A 27,311-nucleotide genomic window follows, 5' to 3' on the forward strand; every position below is an offset into this window, starting at 1 on the left:
GACGGCTGAGGTGATCTGGTTACGGTGGTTACTTGAGGATTTTGGTGTGTCTGCTGCTACCTCGACTCCCTTACTGTCAGACAGTACTGGTGCTATCAGTATTGCGCGTGACCCAGTGAAGCATGAGCTCACTAAGCACATCGGTGTGGATGCCCACTTCGTGCGTGCTGCTGTGCAGGATCAGACTCTCGCTCTTCACTATGTGCCCTCTGAGTTACAGTTGGCTGACTTCTTCACGAAGGCACAGACTCGAGCGCAGCATGCCTTTTTCCTCTCCAAACTCAGTGTTGTTGATCCACCATGAGTTTGAGGGGGGGTGTTAGATGTGTATAGTCTCTTTTCGGTTTATCCCCATTGTATAAGGGGTTTCCTGCAGTTTACCACACATGTATATGTATTGGCCTTTGGCCCTCAGTAAAGTTAGTTGCTCATTATCCAACAATATGCATAGTATTCCAGCATGGTGATATATTTCTTGTTACTCACACCTTTCTTTTTGTTGTATTTGATTCCAAGTCTATAACCATCTTCTCCATATGGGAAGAGCAACGGGTATTGCATGGCCATGAATTTTGGATGGATTTCTGAAATCCTTTTAGGTTTCGTATCTTTGTACTCGAGAACAATGTCACACCCATAATGTTTTTGGGTTGGATCTTTGACTATCAGTGCAGCAACTTCCGATGTTGATGGCATGTTATCTTGTCTCCCATCTTGATCCCTGTTGCCAAGTAAAGGTAGAGTGAAGTTGTTGTAGTCATCTTCTTTAAATCTATCTCTTGCCATTCGGAATGATTGTGCTAGTGTGTTATTCTCGTCGAGCATGCTCTGTAGGCCACTGACAATTGTTTCATCTAGTGAGGCATCACGTTCACCAGATCTTGATGCTTCTACCCTGTTCTGGATCTCATTATTCGTGTCATAGATATACAACTGCTGGAAACGAGGTTTATTTCCTTCTTGAGGTAGCAGGGTGCCTATCTGGTGGCGGTTCTGGCCATTCAGTCGGAAAACATAAGGTCCACGCTCTTTATTTATTTGCTTATCTAGAGTTCCCCCCATTGATGTGAATGCAAACATGGAGTTGTAAGACCTAATGTTTTTTCGGTAGTTTGCTGATCTTTTTCCTCCATCTCTTGTCAACAAACTCGTAAGGTATGGTGGCGGTTCTTTCAATGGTGGCAAGATAACCTGTCCTCGTTTGCAGCATATCCCAAAGGTTGGCTTTCTACATCCATAAGATTGTAGTCTTTCTTCATGCCACATAAGTGCATGGCAGTGTTCGCAGATGTATGTTGGTCCCCCAAAGTTCCATATCTTAATGGCATTGGAATTATCATCCTTGCCTATTTCACTGTTATTGGTTCTAGCACGTTTGCTGCTCTTCTTGAGTTGAATTTGTGCTTTCCTCTTCATTCGTGCTGTTCTTGTTAATTCATCCCGTGGTCTTTGTTTCATCATCCGGTCAGCCATTATTGCACTGTCTATAACTGATGATTCTGTCACTTGTGCTGGTTGATAGTTTGAATTTGCCCTTAACGCTTGGCAATATAGGCAGGTACACGATCTTTTCAGTATCGAGTCCAGCATTTGTTGATTCGTTAGATTGAAGTTGCCCTTCATGATTTTTTCAATATCGAGTCCAGTACATGATTTTTTTCAATATCAAGTCCTCATTTGCCCTTAACACTTGGCACTGTCTACAATTTATTTTTGCTTGTACCTCTTCTGCAGCCCGTGAGTATATTGTTCTTCCGATAGATAATGTAGTGATCGTAAATTATACTGGTATTCCTACTCTTTCTGCTCTTCCTGAGTTCTGGTCATACTTTTCTTCCACACAAACTTTCTAATAATTCTTTTGACTGGCTCTAATTGTCTTGGTCCCTGTTGGCAATTGCTCGCCTGCACACAAGTGAGAATTTGTTAGGTTGACCGAAGCAGAATAATGTGCTAGATAAGCAAAAGTATGTAGGGTGCATGAATGGTCTTCTGGGCTCGATATAATAACTCACAGTTCTTTTTATAAAATATATGAGGCCAAACAGCAAAATGAGTTCGTTAACGCAACACTTTCAAAACTATAATAAATATCCAGCAGCTGACTTGATTATATTTTAAAGTCAACACACCAAGTTAAGACCTGCTGAAATTGGCAACAATTAAAATTAGTGTTGAAGATGCCCATAAAAATTCAAATTAAACCCATGTTTTTGCCTACTTGTCTGCTTCAGTCATTTGTTCTTCAATTGCTGCACCAGGGCAGCTGTTTTTACATTGTTAATACAAACAGGCTCAAGGCTTGTGAAAGGAACTAGTACTAGAGCTATGCGAACTTTGATTCCCAATTCAAAAATAGCTGCATCATCCTGATGGGTACATGGCACCCAGGTGCGCAGCTATTTTTGATCAGTAAACAGGCTCAAGGCTTGTGAAGGAGGATGTGTTCGGGCCTTGGTTACCAGAGATCATACTTCGTTGGTCTGGATCACTGTCATCGAGTACGGTGTGGTGTAGGGAGCTGAGAAATTAACCAATCTGCTGTTGTGCCGTATGGGACAGCGGCAGTAGCAGTTCAATATTCCAGGTTTCTTGAACTGTTATGATCGACTGCAAATGGATACACAAGAGGGTAGCAAATGAACTAGGATGCCTATTCGCCACTTTAGCACAAAGCTTTGGTGCAGAATAGGCGGCCAGTCTGTAATTGGTGATGCATGTGGACGGATAGCATAGTGCAGACCGCAGACGCACCAAGCTATTTGTAAATCACAGTTTAAAATCAGTTCTTTTCTATGATCCTGGATTCAAACTCCTTTTCTTTCTTTCTTGAACACACATCAAAATGCGTGTCATTTCTGTTTAAGACAACCTGAGCTCGACAGGAACACTCCAATCATTTGGAGGGCACAGGTGCCCAGAAAACTTAAAGTCTCCGCCTGGCTACTCTTCAGAAACAGGCTCAACACCCACGCCAACCTCGCACACAAGCACATCATCACCAACAATGTGTGCCCTTGGTGCCATGAGCAATGTGAAGACACATCGCATCTCTTTCATTTCATGCCCTCTAGCTGATAGAGCTTGGCAGCGCTTGGGTATTGCGCCTATATCTGGGGACGTCGATGAGCTATGGGGCACAACACTGCCGCATGACATGCTGGCCAATATGTGGCCTTTGGTTCTACTAACCTCTCTGTGAAAGATCTGGGCCGCATGAAATGAAATGCTATTCAGGTCCATCGACAAAAGAGCTGTAATAACCCTTAGGCTTATTATTATCTACAAGAGCGCAAAGAAGATACAAGACTGTACGGACGAAATAGCAAAGCAGAGAAGGACCACACATCTAAACTCTCTAACCCAAGGGGAAAAAAGAAACTAAGAAGAAGAAGCAACCCAAAACTCTGATCAAGTGAAATATTTGGTTAGCAGTGTATGCCAATTGCATCAACCATCTACTCTAGAGAAAGCTTGGAGTTGTGTGTTCTTGAAGACACTACCTTCAACTGTTCCCAGTTTTCTCCCGTGCGTGAAGATGCATGCCCTGGAAATGAGAGATTGTCCGGCTGAAAAAGATAGAGCAAGATATGAGCCCATGAAAGAGACACGGCTGTGGATCGTAGAAGGATATGAAAGGAAGTACAACATCATGTGCATCTGCCCTACCTTGCCTTCTTCTCTGCAGCACAGCCCAACTGCTTGAACACCAGCTTTCTTGGCTATCAGCTAAACTCTGAACTGATTTCTCGCTGCAGCTGATGCATCCATCCTTCCCAGATCCCACTCAAGGCAGTCGCCACAAGTAAATGCTGGAATGTGGCAGTCTAGCAGCGCAAGCCAGAGAGTGGTTTGTGTCTAGTGGAGCAGCAGCACCTGACGCTGTGAGTGCAACCACCCACCCCCCTTGTCTTGTAATGCTACAAGTAACTGATGTATTCTTCTACAGTCTGATCTCGTCACCGCATGCAGCAGAAAATAGAAGCCTGGCCTAATGCTGTGAGCAGCAGCAGCATTTTAGAAGAAGGAAAAAACCTGATGTATTCTTCTACTACGGTGTCTTGTTCAGTCTGATCTCGTAGCCACGTGTGAAGAAAATGACACGTAAAACTACAGAATCTGCTTTAATATGATGGGCATGGTTGTGCCTGAACCCCTTTGGATTCCTTCGCTGCCGCGTGCGTGAGTGAATAGTGTGAGATTCCCAGTGCAGCAGTAGCACGCCAGGTCAAGTCATGCCCATGCCCTACGGCATAGGTCTTTTTTTTAAGCAATTTGCGTTTTCTTCACGTTTCCATTTCCTTTTTAAAATTGATACGCACTTACTCTCTGTCGAAACAACCATACAACAAATGCATGTGCAGCAAAGGAAATAATAAAGTCTGTTGGAGCAACAATACAAACACACCAAAAATAAAGTCTAGTCCCAAACTAGCAATGTGCCCGTGCTTTGCAACGGATCTGAAGTAGTACTACATATTCATAAATTTGAAAGAAAATAGTCTAGTTTTGATATACATATATGATTAAAAATATCTTATGCTTCACTTAAAATATATTTCTTGGGTTATTTTGACGAAGTAAGGGAGGAATGTGGTTAGTTTCAAAATACTAAGTTTTTTTTGTAAATTGGAATACATAAGTGGGATATTGTTGTAAAAAGGACACAACTTACTCACAGTCGTTAGATGCAGATCTGGGGCCAGGCCTCGCGAGGCGGGCGGCACAAGACCTCCTCAGGGGCAGCCTCACTAGGCTGGCTCCCGAGGAGCGGAGATATCTATGCAAGGGGCACCTCGCGAGGTCCATGTGACGTGAGTCATGACGACCAAGGCCAGGCGGGCGCCAGTGGGCGTAGTGTACCAGTTTCCTCTTTGGTGCTAAAGAGGCATCAGGCGAGGAGTCCCGAGGCAACGAGACCAAGACCAGCAGGACGGCAGGACGGAGGTCACCACGGAGCCCACAACAGCGTCACCATCAGAGCCTTTGGCAGGCGAAGACCACCTTTTGTCAGGATAACTTGTACTAGTTGTCTCCCTTCAAAATTGGCCGTTGTGGGATCCCTTCCCGCATAACATTTGGGAAGAGGACCAGGGCCTCTATAAATAGGACTAGCCACCACCATAGTGAGGGACGGATCATTCAGACCATCCTCACACACACTTCCTCACCGACCTCAAGAGCACCTCTCCTCAGGAGGCTGTTCATACCTTGTACTTGTTCATCCTCAGCCTACAAGTCAATCCACCACACCACACTGGAGAAGGGTATTACACCACAGCGGTGGCCCGAACCAGTATAAACTCTCGTGTCTCTTGTTCCTTGGGTTCGTCGAGCTGGGCCTTGAGATCGTAGTGCGAGCGAGCTAGGGAGAGAGGGTTCTTCGTGCGCATCCCAGAGTTCGAACCTCAAGGGTTTGCTGGAACCCAGAATCCGACACAGACACACCATCATCATCAACTGAGTCTTTTATAGGAGTATGTGTTGTGCTACCATGAGTGCGGCTGTGTGTGTGCGTGCGTCCGTGTGAACTCTTGTTAGACCTTGTGGCTTGGTGGTTTGCTTTATATATAAAGCGGGGCGAAAGCCTTTTTCGGTAAGTGAGATATTGTTGCAAAAAGGCCACAACTTTCTTCACAGTCGTTAGATACAGATCTAATGGCCAGAAATGACGGATGGCAGACACACCATCATCACCAACTGAGTCTTTTATAGGAGTAGAGACAAGTTGGGGTAGACTAGAGGTGCAACTCATAAGATCTCGCGACCAACTCATGGTTCTGGCACATGGATAGCAAGTTTTGATGCACCCCTGTCCATGACTAGTTCTCTGGTGATACTCCAGTCCTTCAGATCTCTCTTTATGGACTCCTCCCATGTCAAGTTTGATCTACCCTGATCTCTCTTGACATTATCAGCATGGTTTAGTCGTTCGCTATGCCCTAATGCTTCTGGAGGCCTGTGCTGAATATGCCCAAATCATCTCAGACGATGTTGGACAAGCTTCTCTTTAATCGGTGCTACCCCAACTCTATCTCTTATATCATCATTCCGGACTTGGTCCTTCCTTGTGTGGCAAGACATTCATCTCAACATGCGCATCTCCGCCACACCTAATTGTTGAACATGTCGCCTTTTAGTCAGCTAATACTCAACGCCATACAACATTGCGGGTCGAACCGCCATCCTATAGAACTTTCTAGCTTTTGTGGCACTCTCTTGTCATCCGCGAGGTCCGGTACCCGGAGTGGCTGGCGAACCCCGTCGTCATGCCCAAGAAAGGCGGGAAGGAACGCATGTGCGTCGACTTCACCAACCTCAACAAAGCCTGTCCTCAAGACCCGTTCCCGCTTCCGCGCATCGACCAGATCGTCGACTCCACCGCCGAGTGCGACCTGCTGTGTTTCCTAGACGCTTTCTCGGGTTACCACCAGATCAAGATGGTGGTGGAGGACGTGGAGAAGACGGCCTTCTTGACCCCGTGTGGGTATACTGCTACACCTGCATGATGTTCGGACTGCGCAACGCTGGGGCGACCTTCCAGCGGCTGATGCACAACGCCCTGGGCCAGCAGCTAGGGAGAAACGTTGAAGCCTATGTCGATGACATCGTGGTAAAATCTCGGGAGGCAAGGACCCTCATTCAGGACCTAGAGGAAACTTTTGCCAGCTTGCGCCAGGTGGACCTGCGGCTCAATCCGGAGAAATGCATGTTCGGTGTCCCCTCTGGCAAGCTACTGGGCTTCCTCGTGTCGCACAGGGGGATCGAGGCTAACCCGGAGAAGGTCAAGGCGATAGAAGACATGAGCCCGCCGCAAACTCTCAAGGAAATGCAAAAGCTCGCGGGCTGCGTGACCTCGCTGGGGCGCTTCATCTCCAAGCTGGGGGAGCGCGCCCTGCCGTTCTTCAAGCTGATGAAGAAGAAGGGCCCATTCGAGTGGACCCCGGAGGCCGACCTGGCGTTTCAAGACCTCAAGAGATACTTGACCAACCCCCCGGTGATGGTAGCGCCTCGTCCCCTTGAGCCCCTGGTGCTCTACCAGGCCACCACGCCCCACTCCGCCAGCGCGGCGTTGGTGGCTGTCCGGGAGGAGCGCCAGGCCAAGAGCCCGCCGCGTAATGCCGCACCTTTAGCAGGGACGTCGCGGCACCAAGACGGTGCCGCTAAAGCCACGACGACGCCCGCAGATGATCAGGCCCTACAAGATGACGTTTTTGGGCCTGCGGAGGCCCCGATGGGTGACCAAGCTCCTAAGGTCCCCCCACCTCAGGAGGCGCCACAACCTCCGGAGGCCACAGGCTCTATCGACGCTCCCGCCCTCGTTGAGCACCCGGTGTACTTTGTCAGCACGGTGTTACGGGACGCAAGAGCACGATATCCCATGCCACATAAGCTTTTGCTCGCACTCCTAGTGGCCTCACGCAAGCTGCGTCATTACTTCCAAGGCCACCCAATTAAGGTCGTCTCAGCCTACCCACTGGAGAGGGTGCTCCGGAGCCCCAACGCTAAGGGAAGAGTCGCTGAGTGGAACATCGAAGTGCAAGCGTTTCAGCTGGAGTTCAGCACAACCGGGGTCATCAAGGGAGCCGCCCTCGCCGACTTCGTGGCAGAATGGACCGACGCTCCGGAGCCCGAAGCAGGCGAGAGCCGATCCCTCACGCCAGGAAGTGAAGAGCCAGATGGCTGGGTCATGTACTTCGACGGCGCTTTCGCACGCCAAGGCGCGGGGGCTGGTGCCGTGCTCATCTCGCCCACCCAAGACAAGCTATACTACGCCGTGCAGCTATGCTTCCAGCGGGGCGAGAAGGTCTCCAACAACATCGCGGAGTACGAGGGGTTGATCGCCGGCCTCAAGGCTGCAACAGCCTTGGGGGTGAAGCATCTCACCATCAAGGGCGACTCTCAGCTCCTCGTCAACTTCTCCAACAAGGTGTACGAGCCGAGGGACGAGCACATGGAGGCATACCTCGCGGAGGTGCGCAAAATGGAGAAGCAATTCTTGGGCCTGGAACTGCAACATGTGCCACGCGGCACAAACAAGGAAGCTGATGAGATCGCCAAGAGGGCATCTCTTCCTCTGCTTTTCTCCATCAGGTCTGTTATGCTTAGTGCCCTCTTGAGTTGATGTTCTTGCTATTCCCTTTTTCACTTGCTCACCAGATTATGATACTTGATTTTATTTATTTTCCTGCTCTTTCTGCTCCTGAGTTCGGACATACACTCGTATTTCTCCCTTCAAGATTTCTACTAATTCTTTTGACTGGCTTTAATTGTTTTGGTCCTGATGGGCACTATTTGCCTGCACACACGGGAGAGTTCCTTAGCTTAACCAATAAAAGATAATGTGTGACATAAGCAAAAGTTATGATGCACAGTAGATCTTTTGGGCTGGAATGAAGAATCCACAATTCTTACGAATGATACAAGTCAAATTCAGTACTCGAAGAAAAAGTTGTGTGATCAAAAAGCAGAAGGCAACTTAACATAGTACTCCCTCCGATCCGAAATAAGTGTTGCAGTTTTGAACTGGGGTAAGTTCAAAACTGCGACACTTATTATGGATCGGAGGTAGTATTATTTAGTCAGCAAGCCAAGTTAAGTCCTGCAGAAGTTGGCAACAGCTTAAATTAGTGCTGAAAGCGTGCTTATAAATGTTCAAATTAGACCCATGTTATTACCCACGTGAGCTAAGACAATCATCATGTTTCTTTCCTGTTTATGTTTCTTTCTTGCTTTATGTATATGTTGCTAACTTGCTACAGGAAAAAGCTTTGTGCCGAATAGGCAGAAAAGGGAAGCCAGAAAGGAGGTCAAAAGAAGATCCATCAATTGGGATGAGCTAGACATGCCAAGGCTACAAAACGAAAGGCTTGACAACCCATTCTCTGAACAGGAGGTTTGGGCTACTATCCAGGCCTCCCCAGCAGAAAAAGCGCCAAGACCCAATGCTTTTTCGGGCATCTTCTACAGATCATGTTGGGGCACGATCAAGGATGATGTCATGACGGTTTTTGACAAGTTCTACAGGTTGGCAGATGGCAATTTTGCTGAACTCAAGACGGCCATGATCACTCTCATCCCGAAGAAAGACGGGGCCATGAGAATAACCGACTTTAGGCCCATCAGCCTCATCCACTCTATAGCCAAGCTGATCACTAAGGTGCTATCCATGAGACGTTTTTTTAGAAAAGGAGGAAGACCCCCGGCTTCTGCATCTGGGCGATGCATGCAACCACTTTATTAATTATTCACAAAAGACCGTACAAAGAAATACAACAGTAAGTCTGAAGCCACCGTCTAGGCAACATCTGTCGCTACTCCAATCCAGTTGATGAAGGGATGCTGATAGTCCGGGCCTAATATCACAGACCTCGCAGTCAAGCCTAACATCTAAGACCTGAGGCCCCAACCAAGCCACTTGCCGGGTATGGGGCACACACCGGTCCGGCGCGCTCTCAGAGGCCGCCGCCGCCAACTGCCACCTCTCCATCTTCAGAGCTGTACTGACGCATCATCCTTGCCCGATTTAGCCGCCGTTGACACCACCACGGCGCCTAACGTCACCACCTCCCTGCGCGCGAACTGCTTCGCATGTCGCAGTCGCCGCCGGTACACCTCAGCACCATGCCGCCAAGGACCACCAGCCGACACAACTTGAAGTCTCTGGAAGATCTGTCGTGCGTAGCACCTGCCGACCAGGCATGACAAAGCGTAGCACCCGTCGGCCAGGCATGACTTGACATCTCCACCGAAGCTTCGTGCAAGACGAAACTGCTCCACCTCCTACCTCTGACTTCCAGTACTGCTCCACAAACGATGCCCCCAAGAGAGAAACGACACCGCAGTGCCGCCATCATCCGATCTGGAAAACCAGATCATAGGGTTTCGGATCATCTCCCCCGCGCAAACAGCTTTTCAGAGGAAGAAATGTATCCACGATAGTTATCTTTATGTTCAGAACACCGTCCGGGCGCTGCATAGGAATAAAACACCGGCCCTCCTCCTCAAGCTTGATATTTCTAGAGCTTTTGATAGTGTATCTTGGGAGTACATGATGGAGCTTCTTCAGCAGCTAGGCTTCTCCTCTTGTTGGATAGACCGGGTGGCACTCCTCCTGTCAACTTCCTCCTCGGCCTGCCTGCTAAATGGCGACCCTGGCGAGAGTTTCTTGCATCAGCGAGGTCTGCGGCAGCATGATCCGCTCGCGCCGCTCCTCTTTATTCTTTGCATCGACTCCCTCCATCGATTGTTAGAGGTTGCTACCAGGTCGGGAGTGCTGAACACCATTCCGGGCACGGTGGCGCTGATGCGGACAAGCTTGTACGCCGACGACGCTATCATCTTCATCAACCCCGCGCGGTCAGAGATAGATAACCTCCTAGAGCTTCTCCAACTGTTCAGCGACGCGACGGGCCTATGTGTGAACCTCTCTAAATCATCGGCGATCCCCATTAGTTGCAGCGACATAGACGTCCAGGACGTTCTGCAAAACTTCGGTGGCGACACGGCGACTCTCCCGATCAGATATCTAGGGCTTCCGGTCACCTTAGGGCGCGTTAGGCTAGTCCACCTAGAATTCATCCTCGATAGAATTAGATCGAGGCTCGCAGGCTGGAAGGGCAAGCTTATGCCGCTGGCAGGCCATCGCGTTCTCATACGCTGCGTGCTCTCAGCCGTGCCGACTTTCGCGCTCACGGCGCTGCGAATACCCAAGAAATTCCTCAAGGAGATAGACAAGTCACGCCAGCGTTTTCTTTGGGCGGGAGACGAAGAGATCACGGGTGGCAAATGCAAGGTTAGCTGGGACACGGTGACCAAGCCAGAGCACCACGGTGGGCTGGGCATCCCTGACCTCAGTCGCTTCACCCGGGCACTGCGGCTGCGATGGCTCTGGCTTTCCTGGAATCAGCCAACCAGGCCCTGGGTTGGCATTGGTATGCCCTGTGACGCACTGACCGAGCTCTTTTTGCGGCTTCCACGACGGTGACCATTGGGAACGGGGATACTGCCTCCTTCTGGTCGTGCTCTTGGCTTGGAGGGTGGCAACTCTGCTTGGCCTACCCCACTCTGTTCGCCAGATCCATCCGCAAAAACAGAAGCGTCAAGGAAGCCTTGTCCGGTGATCGGTGGATCCTCGACCTTCGCCATGGCGACTACAACAGCATCGCCCAACAAGTGGTGCAGTTGGCAAGGGAAATCAGGCAAGCTGGCCTCAACCTGGAGCCGGAGATCCCGGACACGATCAAGTGGAAGCTTTGCAGCTCGAGCAACTACTCGGCGAGCTCGGCGTACAATGCCCAGTTCGACGGAACCCAACCTTGCAGCTTCAGAACGCTCATCTGGAAGATCTGGGCTCCAGGCAAAATCAAGATGTTCCTTTGGCTGCTGCATCTGGACAGGCTCTGGTGCAATGACCGCCTGCAACGGAGAGGATGGGAGAATGGATACTTCTGCCCCATGTGTATGCGCAACCTCGAGACCTCACTACACCTGATCTGGGAATGCCCGATTGCGCTGCAGGCCTGGCGCATTGCGGCTACCTGGACGGGGTGCAGCTCGCTGACCCAGCAGGTGTGGAGCATGGGCACAACGACGACGGATAAAATTCAAAGGATCGTATCTGCCGTGACTCCAGGACACAGGAAAGACACTAAGACTATGATCGCCCTCATCTCCTGGCATATTTGGCTGGAGCGCAATGCCTGCATTTTCAGAGGAAAGCAAGCCGATGCAAGGCACATTACAGAAGCGTGCAAGCGCGACATGGAGCAATGGAGACTAGCCGGTGCAAGATGCATTCAGGAGCCCTTCGGGGACGTGACGTGAGAGATCTCCTTAAGTGTTTTCGGGTTCTTCGTTTTTTCGATGGCCTGGAACAATGGGGCTCGAAGACGAATGTATTCCTTTTTCAATTCACCATCATGATCGCTTGATCAACCTTTGTAACCTCTCTCCCTGCTAAATGAAATGAAACCCAGCCATGCTGGGTGATTTCAAAAAAAAGTACGTATTTGGTGATGCATGTGGCCGGATAGCATAGTGGAGACAAGTTTTTTTTGTAAGGAAGCATAGCTTCAAATCAACTGGAGCGAAGATAAACCATGGTTTAACAATGCTTATCATTGTTTTGCCTGAGAGCCAACTCAAAACTCTGATCAGTTGAAATATTTTGCTAGCAATGTATGTCAGTTGCATCAACCATCTAGTCTAGACTCTAGAGAAAGCTTGGAGTTATGTGTTCTTTGTTAGATGTGTATAATCTCTTTTCGGTTTATCCCCATTGTATAAGGGGTTTCCTGCACTTTGCCACACATGTATATGTATTGGCCTTTGGCCCTCAGTAAAGTCAGTTGCTATTCATCCAACATGGTATCAGATGTTAGGTTCCCCTCTCTCCCGCACGCTGCAACTCCGTGCTAGCTTCTCTCCCGATTCCGGTCCTTCCCGTCGCGGATCCGACTGCCCCGGCCCGGTTGCTGCCGCCTCTTGCCCTGCCGGCCACCCCTCGTCACGGATCCCGCTGCCTCCTCTTCGTCCCGCCCTACCCAGCTGCCTGTCTCGGCCGCCGTCCTTCCCAACCAGCAACTGCTCCGCCTCGTCGCCTCAAGCTCGTTCGGCGGCCGGCCGCTCCCTCGCGCCTCCGCTGCGGACCGGCCCGGCCGCTCCTCTTCTTCTCGCCGGACCTGCTTCCTGCTGCTGCCGCAGGTCCCTGGCCTCTGCTCGCCTGGCCGTGCGAGCGCGCCTGCGGGAGTGTGCGTGGGGGCTTCCCGCGAGCGGCCGCTCGATCCAGCGAGCGCGTGGGGGCTTACCGCGAGCGGGCGCTCGATCCAGTGAGCAATTGCTCGATCCCGCTTGATCCCGATCGGGATTTACTGTTCCCGTTGACTCCAAAAAAAAACAGAAGGAGGGATATCTCAGTATGTCATCTTCGGGCTATGTGGCTGTTCCTCACTGTTCGGTGATCTTCGATGGCACCAACTATGCTGAGTTTGTGGGCTTCATGCGCATCCATATGCGTGGACTCCTTTTGTGGGGTGTTCTCTCTGGCGAGGTCCCTTGTCCGCCATGCCCTGTTGCGCCAGTGGCCCCAATCCCACCAGTGCCTCCGGTCCTTACTGTTGATGTTTCTCAGGCTGACTGGGAGCCGCCAAGGCTCTCGATGATGCTGCGGTTGACGCTTATGATCAGCAGGTCTCCGCATATTCTGATGCTCTTTCTGTCTACTGGGATGATCTGTCTGCTTACACTCAGTGGTGCAATGATGATGCTCGGGCTACTGCCGTTCTCACTACGAGTGTCCTTCCTCAGTTTGCTTCGGAGTTTATGGGCCTCGGCACCGTTGTAGCAATGTGGTCCTATCTTTGTCAGCGCTATCAGCCCTCTGGCGATGCTCTATACCTCTCTGTGGTGCGTCAGGAGCATGCTCTTTAGCAGGGTGACTTGTCTGTTGATGAGTTCTATTCACAGTGCTCTGCCATCTGGCGTCAGCTTGACTCAGTGAGGACAGTTGTTTGTGGCACTTGCCGCTGCTGTCAGACTACGCGGTCTGACTTGGAGTTTCAGAGGGTTCATGAGTTCTTATCTCGTCTCCGCTCCGAGTTTGAGCCCCGACGGGCTCACTTACTTGCTTGTGGTCATGTTCCTATCTCGGAGGCACTTGCTGAGCTTCGTGCTGAGGAGACCCGTCTTCGCTCTGCTGGGTTACTTGTGGTTCCTTCAGTGTTGGCCACCCGAGCTCCTGTGTCATCTGCTCGCCTCACTGCCCCACCACTCTTGCCCACTCCTTCAGGGGGGTGAGCCGTCCTCTTTATGCCGAGAAGAGTACGTCACACCGTGACACTTTCTGTGGTTACTGCTCCCGGTCAGGTCACCCTGAGTCTGATTCTCGCCAGAAGAAGCGAGACCAGAGACGCTCTCCTTCCAGTGGCCCTCCTGCGTCTTCCTCGACTCAGTCACTCATTGACCAGGACATTGTACGCCTCAAGCGTCTACTTGCCTCCTCTGGCTCCTCGTCGACTGGTTCAGCCGCTGCTATGACTGCATCCCCTTCTACATCACCGCAGGCCTCTACATAGTCAGGTACATCCTCGTGGGTTCTGGATTCTGGAGCCTCCTTTCATATGTCTTCTGATTCTTCTGTGTTGTCTTCTCTCCGACCCCTTTATTCAACTGTTAATGTTCTTACCGCCGATGGCACACCTCTTCCTGTTGCTAGTCGTGGTCTTCTTTCCACTCCATCCTTTTCTGTTCCTAGTGTTTCCCATGTTCCTCGCCTTACCATGAATCTTTTTTCTGCTGCCCAACTCACTGATTCTGGTTGTCATGTCATTCTTGATACCGACTCTTGCTCCATTCAGGATCGTCGCACCAAGGCTTTGGTTGGTGCTGGCCCCCGGCGCCGTGAGTCAGAGGGCCTTTGGGAGGTTGACTGGCTTTGTGTTCCTTCCGCTGCCACCACTTCTGCCAACTCCCATGCTCTTGCTGCCTCTTCGTCTGCGTCATTCCAGCAGTGGCATCATTGTCTTGGTCACATCTGTGGCTCTCGCTTGTCTTCGTTAGTTCGTCAGGGCCTCTTAGGGTCTGTATCTGGAGATGTCTCCTTACATTGTAATGGTTGCAGACTTGTCAAGCAGACTCAATTACCTTATCCTACTAGTGAGTCTGTATCTCAGCGTCCTTTTGACTTAGTTCATTCTGATGTCTGGGGTCCTGCTCCCTTTGATTCGAAAGGTGGTCATCGCTACTATGTTTTGTTTATTGATGATTTCTCTCGCTACACTTGGCTCTACTTCATGAAATCTCGTAGCGAGGTTCTCTCTATATACAAACGATTTGCTGCCATGGTTCGTACCCAGTTTTCCACGCCCATTCGTACTTTTCGTGCTGACTCTGCTGGAGAGTATATCTCTCAGCTGTTGCGTGGTTTTCTCGCGGAACAGGGTACTCTTGCCCAGTTCTCATGTCCTGGTGCTCATGCTCAAAATGGCGTTGCAGAACGTAAGCATCTTCATTTGCTTGAGACGGCTCGTGCGCTGATGATTGCTGCTTCCCTTCCACCCCATTTTTGGGCTGAGGCTATTTCTGCATCCACCTATCTCATCAACATTCAGCCATCGACTGCTTTGCAGGGTGGTATTCCTCTGGAGTGTCTCACTGGTCGCTCTTCTGACTACTCCGCTCTCCGTATGTTTGGATGTGTGTGCTATGTTCTTCTTGCCCCCCGAGAACGCACCAAACTGACTGCTCAGTCGGTTGAGTGTGTTTTCCTTGGTTACAGTGATGAGCACAAGGGCTATCGATGTTGGGATCCTGTGGGTCGTCGCTTGCGCATCTCGCATGATGTGACTTTTGACGAGTCTCGTTCCTACTACCCACGTCCTTCTTCCTCGTGTTTCTCTGTGGACGATCTCTCTTTCCTTCTCCTTCCCGATACACCCTGCTATGTGCCTCCTGTGTCATCTCTTTCTCCGGCACCTCTCATTTCTTCTCCTTCACCACCGATCCCATCTTCTCCATCCTCCTCCTCCACCTCTCCACCATCATCTCCAGTCCGTCGCCCTCTCTCACCGTTCCCTCTCCACTATACTCGTCGCCCTCGTTCTGAGGATGTCTCCCCTGACGCGCCTTCCACCTCTGGTGCACCTCTCCTCATGCCTCCCCCGGTTCACAACCTCCGGGCTCGGCCTCGCCCCCCGCCTGATCGCTACTCTCCTGCTCGGTATGGTCTCTCTGTTATTGCTGAGCCCACTTCCTATTAGACTGCCATGACTCAACCTGAATGGCAGCTTGCGATGGCAGAAGAGATTGCTGCCCTTGAGCGCTCTGGTACATGGGAGCTGGTTTCCCTTCCTTCCGGTGTTCGCCCCATCACCTGCAAGTGGGTCTACAAGATTAAGACACGCTCCGATGGTTCTCTTGAGCGCTACAAAGCTTGTGAAAGGATCGATATAGTTGACTAGAGGGGGGGGGGTGAATAGGCAACTAACAATTTTTAGCTTTTCTTTACCAAATTAAAGTTTGCATCAAAATAGGTTGTCTAGATATGCAACTAAGTGAGCAACCTATATGATGCAACGACAACAAGCACGCAAGCAAGTAAGAGATATAACACAAGTAAACTAGCTAAAGTAAAGGAACGAGATAACCAAGAGTGGAGCCGGTGAAGACGAGGATGTGTTACCGAAGTTCCTTCCTTTTGAGGGGAAGTACGTCTCCGTTGGAGCGGTGTGGAGGCACAATGCTCCCCAAGAAGCCACAAGGGCCACCGTATTCTCCTCACGCCCTCACACAATGCGAGATGCCGTGATTCCACTATTGGTGCCCTTGAAGGCGGCGACCGGACCTTTACAAACAAGGTTGGGGCAATCTCCACAACTTAATTGAAGGCTCCCAACGACACCACAAAGCTTCACCACAATGGACTATGGCTCCGCGGTGACCTCAACCGTCTAGGGTGCTCAAACACCCAAGAGTAACAAGATCCGCTCGGGATAAGTGGGGGGAATCAAATTTCTCTTGGTGGAAGTGTAGATCGTGGCCTTCTCAACCAATCCCGAGCAAATCAACAAGTTTGATTGGCTAGGGAGAGAGATCGGGCGAAAATGGAGCTTGGAGCAACAATGAAGCTTTTGGGGGAAGAGGTAAATCAACTTTGGGGAAGAAGACCCCTTTATATAGTGGGGGGAACAAACCAACCGTTACCCCCCTTCTGCCCCGAAGAGAGCGGTAGTACCGCTGTGCCAGCAGTACTACCGCTTGCCACTATAAGCGGTACTACCGCTACACAACGTGGTACTACCGCTTGGCCCACAGCGGTACTACCGCGGAGGGAGGGCGGTACTACCGCACATGAGCGGTACTACGGCCCCCCACAGCCGCGGCCAGTACCGTAAAACCCGACACGAAAAAGGAGCCCTCGAATCGAGGCGGTACTAGCACGAGACCACCGCGGTACTACGGCTTGGGGCCACTAGCGGTACTACTGCTCTGGAGCGGTACTACCGCTCCCAGAGCGGTACTACCGCTTGTGGCACCCAAGCGGTACTACCGCTGGGACCAGAGTTAGTACACACATGGGGGCTACTAGCGGTACTACTGCTCTGGGCGGTACTACCGCTCCAGAGCGGTACTACCGCTTGTAGCACCCAAGCGGTACTACCGCTCTGGCCCGCGGTACTACCGCTGGGACTAGAGAGGGCACAAAGAGAGGAGAACCAAGCCCATCATCGAAACGGAAAGGCTCGGAGGGAGGGGCAAAGAAAGTGTACGTGATGATTCCGCCCTAGCCTTTCCAAAACGGACCCCCTCTTGATAGTACGGTGATCCCTATGAAACTAGTCCACCAAACTAATCCGAAAGGACTACACCGTCTTCGCTTTAAGCTCCGAGGGGAGGAAATCGGCTCGTGCCAAAAGGATGAATCTCTGAAAAACACTCAACGCACACGATTAGTCCGCAAAAGCATTGTCATCAATCACCAAAACATCTTAGGGATAAATATGCCCTTACAATCTCCCCCTTTTTGGTGGATTGATGACAATACGGGATTTGCACAACTGGGAAAAAACAAAGGACATAAGCAAACCCCAAATCTCTAAAATATAGACGGGCTCCCCCTAGATGTGTGCCATCAAGATAAGTGCTTTGAACTGCACGACACACATACTAGGATCAACACTCCCCCTGTATTTTAGAGACCAACAACCTAAGCGAGATACAAGATAGCAGGATATATAACATAATGAAGCATATAACTCATGAGATATCAAATGACTAGAGACAAAGATAAAGATATGATAATGATAGGGTAGCATATGTCTCACACCATATGACTCGAACTAAAGTCTCACTGAACACAAAGCCAAGCAAAGCACAAGGTCCAAGCAAAGCACAAAGTAGCACATAACGAAAGCACAAAGGCAAAGACACACTCGCAACACAACGACGCAAATCCCTAAACTCTCTCCCCCTTTGGCATCGAGACACCAAAAGGGGCAAAGAGCTACCCTACGGCTCCAGGTGAGAGCATGCTGAGGATCTCGAACATCAGGACTCTGCGTGATCATCTGCACTGCCGTCCTCGCCCGGAAACTGCTCGGCATCTGAGTCGGTCCACGGACAGTGCTGCTGGACCCACTCCTCCTCCTCAGTAATCTGACCCTCAGAGCCGCTGGTGACTGTCGCACCCATCTGATGCATCAGCTCCTTGTGACGTCCTCTTGCCTTCTTCTCAGCCACATGAGTCATGTACTGACCATGAGACTCCATGCAGAACAGCTTCTTCATCTTGCGTTTGAGCTTCTTTGCCCAAGAGGGCTCTGCTGCAGAGGGCTCTGTCCCAGGAGGCATATAATCCTCATCATCATCACCGGCATCAGCCTCGTCCTCGGTCTCCATGGTAGCAGCAGAAGATGGAGCTCCAGATCTACCCCAATTATCCTTCTTTCTCAGACGCTTGATCTCATGAGAGACCAACTCTCCAGTTTCCAGCTGCTCCTCAGGATAGGTATGTCTCCAGGCCCTCTCAATAAGCAACATGATGAACGGACCATAAATTGAGCACTTGCGCTCAGAAACAGCCGCCAGAAGCTCAGACCACATGAAGTGAGAGATGTCCAGGGACTCGCCGGTGTTTGCGTCCTTCTCACGCTGGCAGAAGAGAAGCATGTCCACAAGGTAAGAGTGTACCATGTCCAGATTCCCAATACGAGGGAAGAGAGTCTCGCGGAAGATACGGTGAAGGATGTCCAGATAGGTAGACAACTCATAGGTTTCCTTCCTGGTCTCAGGGTGGACCTTCCGAGTACAGTAGGGCCAGAGGGCTTGCTTGTGAGTGGAGGTGACATTTTGGTGAGGACGAAAACCAACTGGAGTCTCGAGCCCTTGATCTTCCACCTCAAGCAGCCCCATGAAGGCCTGCCACTTGACAGCTAGCACCTTTCCATTTGTCATCCAAGTCAGAGTCCTGTCTGCGTCAGTTCCTAGGTGAACAGTGGCAAAGAACTGTGCCAGCAAATCTGCATCAAAGTCCTTGTTGAGCTGCATGATCCTGAGAATGTTCAACTGAGAGCACATCTGTAGGGCATCACCAAAGTACTCAAGGTCCTTCTCCATAGCATCCGTGTTGATGGAATGAACATTGACAAAGAGATTCTTCTTAGCCTTGATCACATCAAAGTATGTGGCATACTGAAACCGGTTCCAGAACGGGCGGTTGACAAGATTGGGTTCTTGGTCTTCCTCATAGGGGTTGCGCCGACGCCTGTCCCAGAATTCCTTGCTAGACATCTCAGTCACTTTCTTGCCACTTGGCTTCGATCGGCTGGCAATCTTCTTCTTGTGAGGAGGATTAGCACTTGAGGAAGCACCCCCTGCCGGCTGTGGAGCACTGGAAGAACCACCTGCCGTCTCAGATGAGCGGTACCGCTTCGACGTTGAACGCCCGGGGTTGACACGGCGGACTTGCTGCTCAGGATGTTCATCACCTGGAACCAAACACACGGACACAAGAAACAACCAGAAGGAACGATCAAAACCAAATAAACACAACAAAGATGGATCAACATGTGGTAGGAAACAATGGAACTGGGCATCCAGCGGTAGTACCGTGCCTGCTCAGCGGTAGTACCGCTTAGCCACATAAGCGGTAGTACCGCTCCGTGGAGCGGTAGTACCGCTCCAGCGGTAGTACCGTGCCAGATGGGCGGTAGTACCGCCCGAGACGGGGCACGGCGGATCCCTACTGCCGTGGTCAGATCCGGCACTACCGGGGATGCCAAATTCAAAAATAAACCTACCAACCATCAATCCAAAGAGTCTAGTTGCCTTCTCCAACCTACTCAAGCCTAGATTTGGCCAAAAATCTAGAGATGCAACTACTATTGCCCCTAAAACACGAGATCTGAAAACTAGACAAGAAGAGAAGAGGAACGGGGGCAATACCTGCATCCATGGCAAGAGGACGAGGTGGGGATCGACTCCACCGAAGGAAATGGAGAGGAACGGTTCGGAGACAGAGGGCCGCCGGAGCCTTCCCGCGGCGAGATGGCGCTGGAGAGAGAGAGGAAGAGGAACCAGGGGACGAAGCAAATGGGTATGGGGTGGAGGAAACCACCCCTGCCCACGACTTAACCCCCTGGCCCCACCCCTCAGCGGTAGTACCGTGGTGAGGGGCGGTAGTACCGCTTAGCCGTATAAGCGGTAGTACCGCTCCGTGGAGCGGTAGTACCGCTCCAGCGGTAGTACCGCTCCTGCCCAACGGTAGTACCGCCCAGCGCAACTCAAACCAGACTCAACACATATGGTGCAAAACGAAAGACGGGAAACACCGGCAAGAAGACCAACAAGAGCACTAGCAAGAGAACAAGAATCACACGCCTCTATACGAGAGGGCGGTGGCTGAGGCCACCTATGTTTGAGTCACTTGGTATGGCATCGCGAAGAATTATCCTTGGGCCCATGACCAAAGCTCGTCTTTGAAGCACAAGTACCATAAAAATGGCTAATGTGAAAGAGTGAGATCAGTTTATGCATTGTGGGGGGAGGGAAAGTTCATTGAGAGAACAACACTCCCCCTACGTCCATGCCTACACCTAGACAAGAAAGCACAATGAATGTGAGGGGTGTGCAAAGGTTCAAACCACATTGCTCGAATCAATGATATTTAGCTCATGCCTTAACTCGCGAAATCTTGCTTCATCCAATGGCTTCGTGAAAATATCTGCAAGGTTATCATGAGTGTTGACATAGTTGAGCTCGATCTCCCCTCGCCTAATATGATCCCGGATGAAGTGATACCGAATCTCAATATGCTTTGTCTTGAAGTGTTGCCCCGGGTTGAGAGAAATCTTGATAGCACTTTCATTGTCACACCAAAGAGGCACTTTGTCACAAATGACACCGTAATCCTTTAAAGTTTGCCTCATCCATAAGAGTTCTGCACAACAACTTCCGGCCGCCACATACTCCGCTTCGGTGGACGAGAGAGACACACAACTTTGCTTTTTAGAAGACCAACTTACCAAAGAGCAACCAAGAAATTGGCACCCTCCGGAAGTGGACTTTCTATCCACTTTGTCTCCCGCCCAATCGGAGTCCGAATAACCTACAAGCTTGAAGTTTGCTCCTCTTGGGTACCATAGGCCAAAGTTTGGGGTATGAGCCAAATATCGAAAGATTCGCTTGACCACCACAAAGTGGCTTTCCTTAGGTGCGGCTTGAAACCGTGCACATATTCCCACACTCAACATGATATCCGGTCTAGATGCACAAAGGTAAAGCAAGGATCCAATCATAGAGCGATATACCTTTTGATCCACCGCTTTACTATTGGGATCAATGTCAAGTTGGCACTTGGTGGGCATTGGAGTGGAAGCCGGCTTGACATCACTTAGCTTGAATCTCTTTAGCATGTCTTGAGTGTATTTGGCTTGGTTGATGAAGGTTCCTTCTCTTCTTTGTTTGATTTCGAATCCGAGAAAAAACTTCAACTCTCCCATCATAGACATCTTGAACTTTGAGGTCCTGAGAGCGGCAAATTCTTCATTGAAAGCTTTGTTAGGGGAACCAAAAATAATATCATCAACATATAGTTGGCACACAAACAACTCCCCTTTGACCTTCTTAGTAAAAAGAGTGGGGTCGATTTTCCCGATTTCGAATCCACGATCTTATAACAACTCCGTAAGATGCTCATACCACGCACGTGGGGCTTGTTTAAGGCCATAGAGTGCCTTGTGGAGTTGATACACAAGATCGGGGAAATAGGGATCTTCGAACCCGGGGGGTTGTTTGACATATACCAACTCATTTATGGGACCATTAAGAAAAGCACTCTTCACATCCATTTGTTGCAAAGTGAAATTATGATGAGAAGCATAAGCAATCAACAAACGAATAGATTCAAGGAGAGAAACGGGGGCAAAGGTTTCACCGTAGTCGATACCCTCGACTTGGGAGTAGCCTTGTGCCACCAAACGAGCCTTGTTGCGAACAATGATTCCATGAGCATCTTGCTTGTTCTTGAATATCCACTTGGTTCGAATGACATTATGATTCCCGGTTGGCCTTGGCACTAACTTCCACACTTGGTTATGTTCGAAGTTGTTGAGTTCTTCATGCATGGCGTTGAGCCAATCCGGGTCCTCAAGCGCTTCATAAACCTTTTGGGGTTCGACACAAGAAACAAACGCATGATGTTCACAATAGTTTGCTAATTGTCTACGAGTGCTTACCCCCTTTCTTAGGCTTCCAACCACATTCTCCATGAGATGACCTTTGGTGGTGAGCTTGGAAGCGATCTTAGCGGCACGACGCTCCAATTCCTCCTCGGAAGTGAAGTGAGGAGGGGTTACTTGATCATCTTGAGCGTCGTCTTGAGCTTGTTCTTGATCTTGAACTAGCTCGAGGGGAAGAACTTGACCTTGGGCATCATTTGGTGGATCACCACCATCTTGAGGTTGATCTTGCCCTTGATCTTGTTCATGAGGTTGAGGGCCTTCACTTTGTTCTTCGGAAGCGTGTGGGTCTTGGGTTGGTGATGGCTCCACTTGAGTGGAGCATTGTCCTTCTCCTTCGGCCACAAGGGGTTCCTCAATGGGTAGGATATATCCAATACCCATTCTTCTTATGGCTCGGGGAGGAATTTCATCACCTACATCACAAGTACCACTTTGCTCCACTTGGGAGCCGTTATTTTCATCAAACTCCACGTTACACGTCTCCTCAATAAGTCCCGTGGACTTATTGAGAACACAGTAAGCATGGGAGTTTGTAGCATAACCAACAAATATGCCCTCATGAGCTCTAGTCTCAAATTTAGACAAACGAACACCTTTCTTGAGAATGAAACACTTAAACCCGAACACCCGAAAGTACTTGAGGTTGGGCTTGTTACCGGTGAGGATCTCATATGGAGTCTTGTTCAAGCCTTTGCGAAGATAGAGCCGATTTGAAGCATGACACGCGGTGTTGATGGCTTCGGCCCAAAAGTTGTATGGAGACTTGAACTCCGCCATCATGGTCCTTGCCGCATCCATCAACGTCCGGTTCTTCCTCTCCGCAACACCATTTTGTTGAGGGGTGTAAGGTGCGGAATATTGATGCCTTATCCCCTCATCACTGAGAAACTCATCCAAGGTGTAGTTCTTGAACTCGGTGCCGTTGTCACTTCTTATTGTCAAGATCTTTGCATTGTGTTGACGTTGGGCTTCATTTGCAAAGTCAATGACGGTTTGTTGGGTCTCACTCTTCCTCTTGAAGAAATACACCCACGTGTATCTAGAATAGTCATCCACGATTACCAAGCAATACTTTCTACCCCCAAGACTATCAAAGGATGGAGGCCCAAAGAGATCCAAATGAAGGAGCTCCAATGGCCTCTTCGAGTAAATAAGAGTCGTGGGAGGGTGAGCCTTCTCATGAAGCTTTCCTTCGATACAAGCACTGCAAGCACGATTTTTGGCAAAACTAACGTTCGTTAGTCCACGGACATGTTCCCCCTTGAGAAGACTTTGCAAAGATCTCATATTGACATGGGCTAAACGGCGATGCCAAAGCCATCCCACGTCAACTTTAGCCATTAGGCATGTCGCGGTCTTAGTGGGTTGCTCCGAAAAGTTAATCACATAGAGACCGTTCTCGACATGCCCAACAAAGGCTACCTTAACAGTCTTGCTCCACAAGAGGGCCACGGTATCAATATCAAAGAAAGTGGCAAAGCCCATGATAGCAAGTTGACGAACGGAAAGTAAATTGTATGCAAGGGACTCAACTAGCATGACCTTCTCGATCGTGAGATCATGAGAAATGACAACTTTGCTGAGTCCCAATACCTTAGAAGACGAGGCATCACCCCACTCGACATTGGTGGGCATAGATGGAATCTTGTGCACGTCCACCACCAAGTCCTTGCTTCCGGTCATATGATTTGTAGCTCCACTATCGAGCAACCATGATCCCCCACCGGAAGCAAACACCTACAAGAGATCAATGCTTGGTTTTAGGTACCCATTTTGTAATGGGTCCTTTGATGTTAGCAACAAGGGTCTTAGGAACCCAAATAGACCATTCAATGTACTCATGAGGAGAACCAACGAATTTGGCATAAACATGCCCATCACTAGCACGGCATAACACATAAGAAGGATTAAAGTCGCCGGCTTTGTTGGAAGGAGTGGCATTGCTCTTCTTGACACCGCCACCCTTCGCATTGTTCTTCTTCTCCTTGGAAGCACCCTCTCCCTCCTTCACAAAAGTTTGCTTGAGAGGAGGAGGTCGCTTGGTCTTGTCATTCTTCTTCTTGTTCTTGGGATTGGGTGCGAACCCAATCCCCTCCTTGGCCACAACTTCCTTTTGATTGCTCAAGAGGTCGTTGAGGTTCTTCTCACCTTGTATGCATGACACAAGGCCTTTCTCAAGTTGCTCCTTCAACTTAGCATTCTCCTCAACAAGATGCACATGCTCACAACACGGGTTAGTAGCATTTGCATTATCAATTAACACCATATGAGGAAAGGTGGCTTTCTCCTTTGTTAGCTTCACTTGGAGTTGATCACGAGACTCCTTGAGGCTAGCATGAACACCCTTCAAGACTTTGTGAGCCTTGTCGAGAATGCCAAACTCCTCTTTGAGTCTAGCAAGATCAACCCCAAGTTTTGCCTTCTTGGAGTTTAGCACACGAGACACAACAAGAGCATGATCAAGATCTTTCTTTAACTTAGCATGATCATCGTTGTATGACTCCTCAAGAGCCAAACGAAGACCACGCTCTTCGTCAAGAGCATTGGAAAGATCCGAAATCTCATCGGCATAGTCACGACTATGCCCCTCCATCTTAGAGATGGTATCTTCGTGAGCCTCGATCATGTCATTGGCTTCACCAAGTTGTTCCAAGAGAGCAACGAAATGCTTCTTGGATTTACCCTTGAGTTTACCCATAAAGATCTCAAACTCATTTTCCTCCACATTTGTCCCCTCATGTTCATCAATGCTATCCGTCGAACAAGGATGATTAATGATGGTAGTTTTGATGTTGGAGGTTACCTTATTGGTGGCTTTAGCCATGAGGCACTTGGCGGTGATGTTCTCATTGGGTGAGTCGAAGAGAGACACCCGTGGAGTCTTCGCAATGGCAACGGAGGCCATGGCAACCGACTCACTATCTTCATCATCGTCATCATCCTCATTGTACTCTTCTTGAACCACCAACGCCTTGGGAGGAGTCTTCTTGGTGAAGTTGCTCTTGTTGGGGAACGACTTGGCCTTGTCTTTTCTAATGAGCTTGCCACCATTGTCTTTCCTCTTCTCGTAAGGGCACTCCGCAACAAAGTGGCTCACATTGCCACAATTGAAGCAAGTCCTCATCCGTTGCTTGCCCTTTGCGCCACTTGAGTTGCTTTTGTTGAAGTTTGGCCTCGTGTTCTTCTTGCTCCAAAATTGCCTTGAAGCAAGAGCCATGTGTTCATGATAGGCATACTTCGTATCTTCGAGGTTGCCCTCCTCTTCTTCCTCTTCATCCTCTTCCTCCATACTAACCTTGGCCTTTAGAGCAAGGTTGGGCTTCTTTATTCTTTGAGAGCGAAGAACCGCATTGTCGGCGGTCTTGTCCAAGATGCTCATAGCAACAAACTCATCCAACACTTCACTTGATGACAAGGTGTGGAAGTCCGGCCTTTGACGAATTACGGAGGACATGGCTTTGTGGTAGGGCATCATTGCCTTGAGGAATTTGCGCTTGATCCAATTGTCATCCGTGTCCTTACTTCCATGATCTCGGAGAGAGACCGCGAGTTTGGTTACTCTCCGAAAAAGCTCACGAGGTTCTTCATCTTCTTTCATTGCAAACTCGTCGGCTTCATCTTGCACCACTTCATAGTTGGAGCGTTGAATGCTTGCGCTTCCCCGATAGAGGGAAACAACTTGGAGCCAAGCATCTTTGGCCACGGTGTAAGGCCGGAGATGAGTAAGATCTTCGGGTGGGATTGCTTCTTGGATGATGAAGAGAGCATTCTCATTGAATTGATAATCCACAACTTCTCTAGGAGTGAAGTTACTTCGGTCATGCGGATAAAAACCTTCTTCAATGATTCTCCAAAGGTTAGTGTTCACATGATTTAAATGACGCTTAAAACGATAGACCCAAGAATCAAAATCTACATTCTTCTCAATCTTAGGGGCCGGGCCTGCATGATTCAAATGAGTGGAAGGGAGCGGTTCACCATAGACAGGTGGAGGTTCCACATGGGCAAAGATGCCGGTCCCATTTTTATCACTAGAACAAGGAGCCTTCTCGCTCGAAGCTTCCCCCTTGTCGGAGGTAGCATCCGTCACCTTGTTAGCGGGATCACCCACTTTCAACGGTGCGGTGGTAAGTTTAAGCCCTTCTAAGAATTTATTCAACATGCTTTCGACCTTGGTCGTCATGGAGGTTTTCAATGTGTCCAACGCCACATTGAATTCCTCACGAGAGACCGCGGTTCCCCCATCTCCCGTAGACAAGACTGGATTCTCACCGGAGTGCTCTTTGGACGATAAAGTCCTTAATAAAGAGACGAGGCTCTGATACCAATTGAAATGATCGATATAGTTGACTAGAGGGGGGGTGAATAGGCAACTAACAATTTTTAGCTTTTCTTTACCAAATTAAAGTTTGCATCAAAATAGGTTGTCTAGATATGCAACTAAGTGAGCAACCTATATGATGCAACGACAACAAGCACGCAAGCAAGTAAGAGATATAACACAAGTAAACTAGCTAAAGTAAAGGAACGAGATAACCAAGAGTGGAGCCGGTGAAGACGAGGATGTGTTACCGAAGTTCCTTCCTTTTGAGGGGAAGTACGTCTCCGTTGGAGCGGTGTGGAGGCACAATGCTCCCCAAGAAGCCACAAGGGCCACCGTATTCTCCTCACGCCCTCACACAATGCGAGATGCCGTGATTCCACTATTGGTGCCCTTGAAGGCGGCGACCGGACCTTTACAAACAAGGTTGGGGCAATCTCCACAACTTAATTGGAGGCTCCCAACGACACCACAAAGCTTCACCACAATGGACTATGGCTCCGCGGTGACCTCAACCGTCTAGGATGCTCAAACACCCAAGAGTAACAAGATCCGCTAGGGATAAGTGGGGGAATCAAATTTCTCTTGGTGGAAGTGTAGATTGTGGCCTTCTCAACCAATCCCGAGCAAATCAACAAGTTTGATTAGCTAGGGAGAGAGATCGGGCAAAAATGGAGCTTGGAGCAACAATGGAGCTTTTGGGGGAAGAGGTAAGTCAACTTTGGGAAAGAAGACCCCTTTATATAGTGGGG

General features: G+C 49.6%; 1 protein-coding gene across 1 annotated transcript; it reads right to left on the reverse strand.

Annotated features, from left to right (window-relative positions):
• Nucleotides 1-362: 362 nt before the first annotated feature.
• LOC123180965 (uncharacterized) lies at nucleotides 363-4,076 on the reverse strand. The gene is made up of 3 exons (XM_044593165.1): nucleotides 3,670-4,076; nucleotides 3,504-3,569; nucleotides 363-1,905 (listed from the first exon to the last, which is right to left on the reverse strand). The coding sequence occupies exon 3, from the start codon at nucleotides 1,621-1,623 to the stop codon at nucleotides 421-423; it is 1,203 nt and encodes a 400-aa protein (XP_044449100.1). The 5' UTR covers nucleotides 1,624-1,905; nucleotides 3,504-3,569; nucleotides 3,670-4,076; the 3' UTR covers nucleotides 363-420.
• Between the last annotated feature and the right edge of the window lie 23,235 nt (nucleotides 4,077-27,311).

Source organism: Triticum aestivum, chromosome 1D, assembly GCF_018294505.1.
Source record: "Triticum aestivum cultivar Chinese Spring chromosome 1D, IWGSC CS RefSeq v2.1, whole genome shotgun sequence".
NCBI classification, from domain to species: domain Eukaryota; kingdom Viridiplantae; phylum Streptophyta; class Magnoliopsida; order Poales; family Poaceae; genus Triticum; species Triticum aestivum.

Coding starts and splice junctions, on each gene's coding strand:
- LOC123180965 (XM_044593165.1), bottom strand. CDS start 1,623: ATGAAGGGCAACTTCAATCTAACGAATCAACAAATGCTGGACTCGATA.